The sequence below is a fragment of the Numenius arquata genome, chromosome 8 (assembly GCF_964106895.1).
Source record: "Numenius arquata chromosome 8, bNumArq3.hap1.1, whole genome shotgun sequence".
Lineage (NCBI taxonomy): Eukaryota > Metazoa > Chordata > Aves > Charadriiformes > Scolopacidae > Numenius > Numenius arquata.
In genome coordinates this window covers 32,751,102-32,763,404 of record NC_133583.1, presented here as the reverse complement: position 1 = coordinate 32,763,404, position 12,303 = coordinate 32,751,102, and the positions used below count along the sequence as shown (strand labels likewise).

At 54.3% G+C, this 12,303-nt stretch overlaps 1 protein-coding gene across 2 annotated transcripts; it reads left to right on the top strand.

Moving 5' to 3' along the window:
* Positions 1–850: 850 nt before the first annotated feature.
* On the top strand, positions 851–12,287 carry GLUL (glutamate-ammonia ligase). Of its 2 annotated transcripts, XM_074151255.1 has the most exons (8): positions 851–942; positions 1,347–1,565; positions 6,645–6,835; positions 8,104–8,265; positions 8,534–8,680; positions 9,153–9,280; positions 9,454–9,653; positions 10,625–12,287. In XM_074151255.1, exons 2-8 carry the CDS (start codon positions 1,432–1,434, stop codon positions 10,941–10,943), a joined length of 1,281 nt encoding a protein of 426 aa, XP_074007356.1. In that variant the 5' UTR covers positions 851–942; positions 1,347–1,431; the 3' UTR covers positions 10,944–12,287. The 2 variants fall into 2 exon arrangements, with proteins under 2 accessions (XP_074007356.1, XP_074007357.1); XM_074151256.1 differs by lacking the exons at positions 851–942; positions 1,347–1,565 and adding an exon at positions 5,485–5,536.
* Positions 12,288–12,303: the final 16 nt, after the last annotated feature.

Here is a 12,303-nt window from a genome sequence, read left to right as displayed (position 1 = left end):
ATGGCAGTTCAGCTTTAAATATTCATTCTTTTCTTGGATGTATTAGGATTATTTTTTTTAATGTGATTTTTCATGCTCAGTCTCCTGGGTGCCTAAGATTTGTTTGCTCAGTGAGGACATCTCTAGTGTTTCCTTACATTAATTAGAAGTATTTTTGAGCCTATTGCCATCTGTCTGTAGTTTCCTTGCCCGGGATCTACGGTGAAGGCTGGGCTCTGACCCATTACACCTGACAGCCCCTGCAGCAAGCTCTGCGTTCGCTTGCCTCGTCTCCAGCTCAAGCGAAATCGCTCGTGTAACCTTATACACGTGGCCGGGTTTGTTGACTTCACCAGTCCAGGTTAAGCGCGTGCCGTGGCAGGACGGGGACCTAATTCAGCCATAGGGAAAAGGGACGTGGACAACAGCACTTTGCTAGCTACCTTCTGTAATTTTCAGTGTCAGGCCTGGATCCTACCACTGAATCCACTTGAGCAGTGCTTTGAGGATTTCTGAGCTCTCACTTACAGAGCTGCAAAGTGTATTAGACTGAAATTAATCCACCAGCCACAGCTAACACAGCCCTGACCTAGCTGGGAGTGCATTTAGGAGCACGAACAGGGATAATAAAAAAAAAACAAAACCACCCACAAAAAAAAAAAAAAAAAAAAAAACCAACCAAAAAAACCAACCCTGCCAATGCACACTGTGACCAATTTCCAACTGCAGGGAAAGGCATGCGCTGAGCGCTCCCTGGGATATTCTCCACCCTTGTACAGAGCAAACCGAGCCAAGCAATTTCTAGGTCTCAAATCCCGCCTGCCCCTGACGTTCTCATCTTCCAGCTTCCCCCCTGGTCGCTTTTGAAGGCGAGCACGTGCTTCTCGGCGGCGGCCCCCCACTCGCTGAAGACGCTCGGCCTCTGGGCAAGGTCTGCACGTGTCAGGGCAGAGCCGGGGAGAGGTAGGTGCTGCCGGCCGGGGTTGCTGCCAGACCGGCCGGGAGCTGGCAGCAGCGATGCCCCATCTGCAAAGAGCCTTTCCCCAGGGAAGGAGGAAGGGGAGGGGAAGCTCAGGGCTTCGGGGGACGAAGCAACGCCATGGTTTCCTGCCAGGGTTGGCAAGGTGGGCATCGGGCACGGCGACCTGTGGCTGAGAAAGGGGTGGAGAGGCAAGCAGCCAGAGGAGGGGGGGGTTGCACAAGGTTTTCCTGGCCGCTGCGGTCCAAGGCCCCTCTTCCCCTAAATGCGTCATGGGTGGGTATTGCATCCCAGCGGTGTCGGGAGGGAGCTTTTTTTTTTTAATTTGCGTGTGCCTCTGCACGTTTTTATTTATTAATTGGCTCTCCTAAATTGTCCTTCTGTCCAGCCCAGGTAACCTGCTCTGCCTCCAAAAGCCCTCTGGTCACCACCCCTTGGCTACCCTTGACCCTGGCAGCATCTTCAAAGGGAGCATGGGCCTGCTGCGGAGCGTGCAATGTTTGCTCACTTATCGGGCGAGCAGCTACCGCCTCCCTGCCTTGGGGGGTTTCATCAGCCTCCTGCAGCGCTCTGGGGGAGACCGGTCGGCCACCGCTGCTTGCACAAGGTCAGTGTCCTCAGCGCAAATGTTTCCCCCGCCCCACGTTGAGCTCCCTGCCCTCAGTCAGTGACTGCTGTTCAAGTCTTATCAGGGCAACTTGTTAATTAAGTGCTCGCTCCTCTTGCTAAGACATTAGGTTTGTTTTCCAGCCCTTACTCATCATGGGTAAAAGGGGCTGAATCTCCAGTTCCTCCATCGCTTCTGGAGCTCAGGTCCCAGTGGCGGTGGGCATGCTCTGGTGGGTCCAAGCAGATGCAAGCTGTGCCTAGTGGTGGGCTGAGATGGAGGTGACACACCATCAGGACATCCAGCCCATGCCTTGTCTAACTTGGGTGTGTTTTAGTTACTTATGTAGGACCTCACAGCCCAAAGCTCTTTCCCGGATGGGTCTGAGAATGGTACATCTGAATTTGGGAATATCTTAGCTGTCGGGCACAGGGAGAGGAGATACGCTCGTCCCTCCTCCCTCCCAGCTGTGCCATTGCTAGAGGCTGGGGCATTTTGGGTGCATCAGGCCTCCTCCTAGGATCTAACTGGTCACAACCAAATGGACAATTCCCCCTCCCCATGTGACATCTCTATTTAACAAAAGAAATCATTAATGTCTATTTAAGCTATTTTTTTTTACTGCTGGTAAAAGGCAAATGGGTACTGGGCTTAGTGGACCAGGTCTGCAACGTGTTGGGGTTGAGATCCTGGCGGTGGCCAGCTCTCCAGCTGCAGAGTCTGCAGCAAGGGGCCAACCTTTGAGATGGCCCCAGGGAGCTGGGACAGAATTCCAGCACTGCAGGAGCAAAGCCAGTGGCCACCTGACCCAGGGCCTGAGCCACAGGGAAGTTTCAGACCCTGCCTTCTTAACCCTTAAATTCTGCTCTCCCCCCTTATTTTTTTTTTTTTTTCTCCCTGTGGTGTGACACTTCTGCATTTTAAGGCATTCCCAAATTCATGAGGGTGCATTTTCAGGGGGTCCCAGCATCCCAGCAGCCAGGCGGGTGTGCAAGGCCTCTGTGCTATGAACAAACTGCCCAGGGAAGCTGGAGGGGACATGAGAACAGAGATGGGGGAGGACACGTGGACAGAGATGAGTCACAGCAGCCCCAACAAGGCATGGTGAGGAAGGAAGCCATGGCCACTCGTTGCAGCCTGGTTCCTGGCTGGAAAAAAAGGTGCCAGGGTGGTATCGGACTGGGCACACGTAAAAGAGAGCACGTCTCATGCTAACTGTGAGAGACTTGACCATCCCATCCCTAGACCTCTCCCAGAGTGAGGAGGCAGAAGGCTGCAAAGTCCAGCCCTGCCCGACCCTCCCAGCTCACCAGGCGCTTTCCAACCCTGGCAATTCTCGCAGGATGTAAACCGTGCCGGAGGGAAGTGCCGGGGGCAGGCGAGTAAAGGTGTTCCCACGAATTAATAGGAGGAAAAAAGAAAAACAAGTGCCAGTTGGGACTCGCCCCTGGAGCGGCGCATTGTCTGGCTGGGCTCGCTGCGCATTTAGAGCGGGGCCCTTTGAAGGCTGATTTAAATCCACTCCGGGGAGGTGTCACCTGTTGGCATCGTGCCTCCCCCAGCTCCCCGATGAGGTTTTTGTCTCGTTGAACGCTGGCGACAATAAGGGTCACTGGAGCACGCAGCTGGGCGAAAGCACAGGCTGAGCCCTGTTTCCCAAAAAAAACCCGGGCAGCCTGCAAGGGGAGGAGGGGAAGGCAGGCGGTAAACAAGCTGCCGTGTGCCCGGGTAGGCGACAAGGGGACGCTTCTCCCCTCGCCGGCTTCCCGGGAGAGGGCGCTGGCCCCGCGGCTGCAGCGCCCGGCTCTTCTCCGCTGGCTCGTAAACATGTTGTGCTGGGCGAGGGCACGGGTATGGGGCTGCCACCAAACCTCCCCCGGGGCAGGGAGCCACATCCTCCCACCCCCGCCATGAAACCCTCACCCACGCTGGGCATCTCTCCCAGGAAAGGGTTTGCTGGCCGGCATGTATTTATCGGATGGAGAGGAGATGTTTACGTTGCAAGCTGCCTTTGCTCCCCGCTTCCCTTCGGGGTTGTTTGGAGCTCAGCGGGTGAAAAGAGGAGCTGCTCGGATGGGGTAAGGGTCACCCCACACCACAGGGACCTACCTCCACCCCTAAATGCCCTGGGCTGGTTTGCAGCCAGCTCTGGTGGCCAAAGTTTCTGGGAAATTTGGTGGTACCAAGCACATTTCCAAGAATTTGGAGCTATCAGAGCTGTCAGCGTCCCAGTTCAACAAACCCTCTCTGCAAACCTAGGGAAAAGGGCTGGGCATGGCTTTACGGTGCCTGTGGCTTGACAGGTCCACTGTATGGGAGCTATTTTTGTGTCTCTCCCGGCCTGACTGGGTCTCAGCACCAGCTCCTGCCTCCTTTTGCTTCAGCTAAGCCATTAGATTCAGGTGACCACAGCTTACCTTGGTCTGAATATGGGATCCTGAGCTAATCTCTGTGGGTAGAAGACAGCATTTGTTTCCGTGTTGAAACCTTTGCTCTATACATTAGGGTGCAGGAACTGAGGTACTGGGGGGAGAAGGCAGGTTCTGTCGTAATGCTTGGTGGCTCTGCCTTGCACAAGCAATGCCAGGAGGTGAAAATCACCTGAATTTCACCTCGGTTCTGGACAGCCTCGGGGGATTTAACACACACTTGTGGCTGCTGCTGCAAGGTGGTGGCAAAGAATGAGCCGGGTTGTCCCCGGAGGGAGGGTGGGGACTCAGCTCTTGAGACGGGCAATAAATCAAAGAGAGGCCTTAGCCAGCACTTCCACCTCCTCCTGTCCGAGGATCCAGCTCTCCCTGGCCATCTCCCCCCCTGCCCCCGGCAAAACTCTGGCTATGCAAAGGCTGCGTCTTCAGTAAGGGTGGCTGTGATGGCCAGGAAGGCCCAGCGTCTGGAGGGATAGCAATTTTGGTACCACCCCCTGCCAAGGGTGGCATGGGGCAGCTGAGGATCCTGCTGCACTAAGGCAGGCGTGTGGGTGGCGTGTGCTTGGCCGGGTACCTGCGTGTGGGTGCAAGCCTGGGCACACTGGTGGCAGCTCCTTCTGTGAATGCTGGCATCGCTTTCCTGCCCCTTAGGTTCGGGCTGGAGGTGCAGAGGGCTGAGCAGGAGCAGAGATGGGACAGCGAGGGATGTGCCGGGGTGGAAAAATACCAGGCAGTTCCTGTGGTTTGCTGGGTGCCTCTTGCCACCAGAATGCCTCTGAAGTGGGTGCTCCCGCACCCATGGTGGGGGCCGGGGGATTTCTCCCCCCCTCGTGAGACAGTGCCTGATCCTGTGCCCTGGAGCAAGGGTCTCTGCTGCAAGTCCAGGTGCTGGAGCCTGATAACCTGCTCCGAGGGGCAAAGCCGGGCATGGCATGGGCACTGCCTGTTCCCCCACCCTCAAGCATGCACCAAGCCAAAGACTGGGCCCGGGGCTTGGGGGGGGGCGGGGGGCTCCAGTTCCTCCTTCTCTTCGCCGCTGCTCTGTTTGCCCAGGGCGGCCGATTTCCATCCCGGCGAGTTATGCAAAGGCAGCCGCTAATGTAAACGCCGCGGCAAGCCCTGGATCCGCTCCCGCCGCCGCTTTCCCAGAACTATGCGAGACGAGGGGGTTTATTTTTTTCGGGCAGGGGGGGTTGCAAAATGGACCCAAACCCCCTCCCCCCCACGCTTTCCGCCTCCCCTCCCTCCGTGCGGGGCGAAGCGAGGGGCTTCCCCCGCCGCCCCCCCCCCCTTCCCGGCGGCAGGGGCAGCCCGGCGGGGGTGCTGCCGCCGGAGGAGGAGCGGCGGCCTCTTGTCCTCCTCCCCCCCCCCCCCGTTTCTGCCCCCCGGCCCCGTCCTGCCCCCCGTCCCGGCCGCCGTTACCCAATCAGTGCGGCGGGGCCGGCGCTGCGGCGCCATAAAGCGGCGGCGGGCGCGGCCCCGGCAGCCGAGCGTGGGAGACCCGCGCCCGCCCGCAGCCGCCGCCGCCACCACCGAGCCCAGGTAACGGCCACGCGTGGGAGTGGGGGTGCCCGCGACCGGCCGCCACCTGCCCCCTTCCCCGCCACAGCCCCTCGGGGACGGGGAGGGGGGAGCGGCTCCTCCTTGTGCCTGCGCTTCCCGGCGGCTGTTTGGCAGACGGACCTTCTAGGGAAAAATTCCTGCTTTTTTATTTTTTTACTTTTTTTTTTTTTTTAAGGGGGGTGGAGAGTCAGCTCGAGTGTTTTTTAGAAAACAGATGCTCTTTGCAGTTTGTTTTTTTTTTTTTCTTCGCGAGGCTCTTTAGCTGCCTGTTTAAGTACGGGTGGCTTTCTCCCTGCCAGGAGATGCACGCGTGGGTGATGCTTTTCGCAGCGGAGTGGGGCCGTGGGGATCCCCCCGGCCAGCGCAGAGGAGCCCAGCCGTACCAGGGTGGACCGGGGAAGGCCGGTCCGGGCAGCCCGAGCCTCCCTGCGGAGGGGTGGGATGTTGGAGTGACTTTCAAAATAATTTGCTTTTCAAAATAAGTTGAGCTCCTGCAAACGCGTGTGGGACCCGGCTGCCGTGGTCCTGACACAAGTGGGCTGGCTGTCCTGGGAGCTCAGCTCCCAGGATGTGCTGGGCTTGGCAGGGATGCTGCCGGCCTGGGACCAGAGCCCCTTCAGCCTCCCCATCACTCAGGGGTGTTGCTTGCGCTGCCTGTTGCTTGCTTCTGCTCTGCCTCCTGCCCTAGACAAGGCTTGTGTAACTTCAGCTGGTCTGAGAAGGCTTTCCTTGTGCCTTGCTCCAGAGTGGTGGTGAGCACGGAGGGGAAAAGTTCAGAGGGGCTGAGGATGACTTTTGAAGGCTGTCGCTTGGTGGATCAGACCTAGGTAATTGGCAGGACGTGGGCAGGAGTTTGGGTACTAACGGGGCACCTTGAAGGCATTGCTTCTGGAGCAGTGGTGTCCTAGCTGCCTGCCTCTGCCTGAGCTGCTGTGTTTTCTGCCTATGGAACAGTATGGGACTGCTGGAGACAGCAGCTTATCCTGTGGCCGAGCTGCCTCCTGCTCCTCCCTGGCTGGGAGATGAAAAATCTGGGAGCGCAGGGAAGGGCTCACAGTTGGGGTTGTTTTTTATATCCTCCCTGCAGGAACCCCCTCGTCCGGTCGGCAGCCATGGCCACCTCGGCGAGCTCCCACCTGAGCAAAGCCATCAAGCACATGTACATGAAACTGCCGCAGGGGGAGAAGGTCCAAGCTATGTACATCTGGATCGATGGGACAGGGGAGCACCTCCGCTGCAAGACTCGCACACTGGACCATGAGCCCAAGAGCCTTGAAGGTGAGAGGGCAGGTGCAGGATTCGCAGCCCTTCGCTGGCTAGAAGCAACCGTGCTTGGCTGCTCCGGAGGGAAGGTGCCATTTCTGCCTTTTTGTGGCAGCAGGATGGTATTTGGGCAAAACATTGCTCCTCACCCCCTTCCACTTACCTCTTTCCCCAGAAATCCCGGGGGGACATTCCCAGATGTGGAGCTTCTGTGAGATGCCCGGGGTTGGGAGCCTGTCCCTGGCGCTGCCCCCACTGCGGGAGGGGGCTGTTGGCAGGGGCTGGGGGCTGTTGGCAGGGGTTTGACGGCCCATTGACTCTCAAGTACTCATTTTGGCCGGAAGTAGTTTGGCAGAAGAAAGTGGAGGGGAAAGAATGGAGCTATCCGGTGTAATTAAGAGCTTGTGTCCCTCAGAACAAACAGTCCCAGCTTACACAATAATAGCATTAGGATTTTCCCCAGGTTGCCATGGTGCTGGCTGGAGACAGTTATGAAATGAAAATACTGTGTGTGACTGAGCAGAATTATATCTTTTTTCTTTTTTTTTTTTTTTTCCTCTCCTTTTCCCTTTTTCCTCTAAGGGAGTGGTTGGCACAGCTCCTTTGAAATCTTTGTGCTTCCCATCCTCCCACTTTCCCCCCAGGATATGGAGGAGATAACATTGCCCGGGTGGAGTTCACTGCTGCTCCTGCTGTGCTGTGGCCTGGAGGGCAGTGCACAGCCAGGAGGGGTGGGTGAGGGGGCCAAGCTAGCTATAGTCTTCCCCCCATGAGACTTCACATCTATGTGATTTGCTCTCCCACCTTCTCTAGGCCATCCAATATCCATGGATAAGGATATTTCATGGCTCCTCTCCTTCCTACGGCTTGAAGATGTCTTGTGCTCTGCCCTCTCCCAGCTTGCCCAGCCACCTCTTGTGAAGAGACTGGGTGCTTTGCTCATCCCAGCGGTTGTTGCGACATGGGAAACATCCTCAGTGCTGCTTGGGTTGTTTGGGCTTGGCCAGCAGCCCAGCTGCTTGTGTTTCCCAGGGTGGCTGGGGAGTTGCTCTCCCCTGTTTTTTTGCTTGTTTTGTGGTGGGGTTTTTTTGTTGTTGGTTTTTTTTTTTTTTTTTGCTTCCCCCGTTTGGAACAAAATCAGCTGAGCTGGGATTAAACCTTACTTACGGGCCTGTTCTCCATAAGTATCTTCATCTCTGTAATATTGGAGAGCGACAGGGAGCCCATCCTCCTGGTGACTGGGGGCCCTGGGTCACTGTGGTTTTTTCCTCTCTCGCCTCCAGATCTCCCTGAGTGGAATTTTGATGGCTCCAGCACCTTCCAGGCTGAAGGCTCCAACAGTGACATGTACCTGCGACCTGCTGCCATGTTTCGGGACCCTTTTCGCAAGGATCCCAATAAACTAGTTCTCTGTGAGGTCTTCAAATACAACCGCCAGTCTGCAGGTGAGTGGACCTTCTCCTGGTGGAGGTGGGGTTTCTGGGAGGGGGAGAGGGAGATCTATCCAAGTGCTGTTCATGCCCCTTAGTGTCATGCATGACACAAAAATGATCCCTGCCCTGAAAATAAAAGGCAAACAAAGTGCTGGTGATGGAGAAAGGCCTGGTCCTGGGATTCTTCACCAACACTGCTGGGACTCGAACTGTAAATAAAGTGGAAATGGGGCATGGAAGTGAAGATGCTAGTAAGCTTTGTGGTGCTTTTCTATTCTAGAGACAAATCTCCGACACACCTGCAGGCGGATTATGGATATGGTGTCCAACCAGCACCCCTGGTTTGGGATGGAGCAAGAGTACACTCTTCTAGGGACAGATGGGCATCCATTTGGCTGGCCTTCCAATGGCTTCCCTGGACCCCAAGGTAATCTTTTGGGAGTCTGCGCTGGACCAACTCAGAAGCGTTTGAACTGCAACCGGTGTGACGCAGCTTAAGTGCTTCAGGCGAGCTGAAAGATTTGAGGTGTTTCTATAACTGAAGGTGAACAACAGCAAGCAGCATGTTGGCAGAAAATAACCCATGAGATTAAGATTGTTGCAGACAGGCTAAAATGGTGATTGGCCACATCCTAATTTGCTGCTTGGTTTGTTAGTCTGCGGGTGACTTCTTGTCATGCTGGGCATGAGTTTAGCATAAGCCTAGACTCTGAGGGACTCGCTCTCCATCAGTCCTCTGCTCTGCTACTGCTTCCACGAAAAACAGGTATTTGGGGCTTTTCCACACATCTCAAGCCTTTGGAGAGTTCTTCCCTGTGTGTGCTTGGTCTTCACTGAATTTAAGCCTTTTTCCTTCTGGAAACTTATGTTCCCCTTCCTGTTCACATGTGCTGTTGCAGGTCCATACTACTGTGGTGTAGGGGCAGACAAAGCCTATGGCAGAGACATTGTGGAGGCCCACTACCGAGCGTGCCTTTATGCTGGTGTGAAAATCGGAGGAACCAACGCAGAAGTGATGCCAGCTCAGGTAAGTTGTTTTAGGTGCTTTGTGGAATGAGATAGTACAGAAAAATCCCAGGCAGCGGGAGCTTTTGGCTCTGACCCATGTAGTTTAATTGACGATCAGAGCATAAGGGGGTGGGAAGTGTCTCACTGTGATTGTTTCTGCGCCACTGAGCCTGTGACTCCTCCTCCTTGTAGTGGGAGTTCCAGGTGGGACCATGCGAAGGGATTGAGATGGGGGATCACCTCTGGATTGCACGCTTCATCCTCCATCGGGTGTGCGAAGACTTTGGTGTCATTGTGTCCTTTGATCCCAAACCCATCCCCGGGAACTGGAACGGTGCTGGCTGTCACACCAACTTCAGCACCAAGAACATGAGGGAAGATGGAGGTCTCAAGTAAGTTTTTTTTGAGATGGACCAAGTAGTATCTGTTTGCTAGGCAGCAGGCTGGGCTTGGTAGCAGTGAGCTTTTTGCAGGGCTTTTGCCCACATGGGAGATGTCACTCTGGTGTCTGGCATTACGTTTGAGCCTTGCTTCTGGATTTTTTTTTTTTTTTTTTTTTGATTTTGTATAATTATATACTCCCATCTTGGTGTTGGGTGAGAAATTCAGCCAGCGGCACAGCTCCGTCAGTATTGATGGAAGCATGGGTGGCCACGATGCAGCTATTCCTAACAGGCTTTCCAGCTCTTGATCTGCCAGTGCTACGAACAAACAAACTCAGGATAGGGATCTTTTTGCATAACCATGATGAAAGAGAAAGACCATTTGTTTCTGTCTGGGCCGGGCTGTGGAAGCTAATGCCATGTTTTCTTAAACAAGAAGATCCTGGACAACAAGTTCCCTTATGGGACTGATGTGCAGAGTGCAGGCTGTAAGGGACCTTACAGCACGGGGTTACAGTGGAGCTCTGTGAAGGGATTCCTCCTGGCAGCTGTGTTTTCTTGTCTTAATGTTAGTGATGCTCTGAGATAATAAGCCAATTCGCGACTGTGTGAGCTTCCCAAATTGAAACCTGTGTTTTAAGAAATCTCTCCTCTGAGAGCAGGATCCCCAGGGCAATGTGTCTGTGGGATTTGGCCATGGGTCAAACTGGTGGTGTCCCACACACAGTACTGCTGAAGGACCTTCTCAGGCCATTGGGATCCTTTTCCAAGAACCAGCCTGGGTCAGAAGTAGAAGTGGAGAAAAGCCCTGTGTTGAGATGATCAGAAAAATGGGATATAGGGCATAGGCTTCATTGTGAAGTGACTTGGGGACAGCGATGAACCTGCTGTGGCTTGGATATAACAGTCAAGAGCGGCTCAGCTTGTACCGTCCATCAGACACTCACTGTGTCTTCCCCTCTTCCTTGCTCCCTTCGCAGGCACATTGAAGAGGCCATTGAGAAGTTGAGCAAGCGTCACCAGTACCACATCCGTGCCTACGACCCCAAAGGGGGGCTGGACAATGCCAGGCGCCTGACGGGTTTCCACGAGACATCCAACATCCACGAGTTCTCCGCTGGCGTGGCCAACCGCGGCGCCAGCATCCGCATCCCCAGGAACGTGGGCCATGAGAAGAAGGGCTACTTCGAGGACCGCCGGCCCTCTGCCAACTGTGATCCTTACGCTGTGACAGAGGCCCTCGTTCGCACGTGTCTCCTCAACGAAACTGGAGACGAGCCTTTTGAGTACAAGAACTAAGCGGACTGCGCCCACAGACACCGCCTTCCCCCCGCACTTCCCACACCCCTAAACTTCCCTTCTAGATGTAATCCCGAGGGTACAAGATAACACTTTTTGTGTCTCAATAACTCTTGTTGTCTTGAGGTGGGGAGGAGGGCAACTTTAGTTTTATCGATGTCTGTCATTGACTCTTCAGAAGACAAGAGGAGGAGAGGGCGTTAGAGAACTTTTAACCACTGTTTTATTTTTTGTCTAATTCATGTGTACATCTGATGGGATCCAGTGGCTTCCAGGGACAGACTGCACACACAGAAAGCCAGTAGGTGAGTGGAAAACTTAAAACTATAGCTGACTCCCACTAAGAGTCAAAATTTGGGGGTGTTAGCCCCACCACTGGCTCTGCAGATGGATGGTTCTCTAAGGTTGGTGCCCTTCTGTGGAGAAGGGAAGACAGCAGCTGTGATGGAGCTCTGCGTGCTCCTGCCTGTATGGTGTGATGGGGAGATCCGCACCCCCTGGCCACTCAGGTTTCTGTGATTGTTCTGGCATTGAGCTCAGCGTAGGAGTGTTGAGGAGAACTCCTGGTTCTGCCACTGGAAGTCAACTGGTCTCTGGCTCATAACACAGAGTGAAGTAGTATTTTTCTATTTAAATATAAAAACAACAAAAAAATTATATATGAAAGTGTTTTTTTATTAAAAAAAGAGATGATGTTCCAATGACTCACCCGGCTAGAACAGGCAGAGCTCCTGAGGATGCTGTCGGTGGCCCTCCAGGTGGGACTGAGGGTGACCTTGGAGGGCTCAGTGGAGGAGACTTGGAAGAGATTTGTTTCAGCGTGGAGTGGAGTTTGCAGGAGGTGGTTCCCAGACCCGGGAAGCGCGCAGAAGCATTTATCACTGTAACTCGAGCAGCCGCGACACGCTCATGAGTGCATTAGATCAACAGGAGGAAAGTGTTCTGAACTAGGAGTTGACTGGTCAACTTAATCGTGTTCTGGACAGAGCTGTGGGTGTTTTACCTTTCCGGCGGGGCTAGCATGTCACTAAAGCAGGGCTTTTGATAAAGGAGAAAAAAAAAAGAAGTTTTAGATTATTTTTTTTTTTTCCATAACGTTCTTAGTTGGGTTTTGCAGAGACCATTGATGTCACTGTTGTGTCCTGGCTCTCGGGCTGCCTGCCATCCAGCTGTGATGAGGGCTAGGAGAAGGGAGAGGCTACCTGTCCCTCCCAGCGAGCCCTGGCACCTCCCAGCTCATGCTGGGGGGTTCAAACGTTCCGGGATCTTACACTTTGGTATCTTAGATGGTGCCAGTAATGTTCTGTTGCATTTGGACTTCTTCTGATTAGTTTTTTTTTTTTTAATAAAAAAGAAAAAA

Excerpts from the sequence above, each read along its gene's own strand:
- GLUL (XM_074151255.1), top strand. The coding sequence starts at position 1,432 with ATGGGCCTGCTGCGGAGCGTGCAATGTTTGCTCACTTATCGGGCGAGC. Across the intron at positions 6,836-8,103 it reads TGAGCCCAAGAGCCTTGAAG|ATCTCCCTGAGTGGAATTTT; the intron begins GTGAGAGGGCAG and ends TCTCGCCTCCAG. Across the intron at positions 8,266-8,533 it reads ATACAACCGCCAGTCTGCAG|AGACAAATCTCCGACACACC; the intron begins GTGAGTGGACCT and ends TTTCTATTCTAG.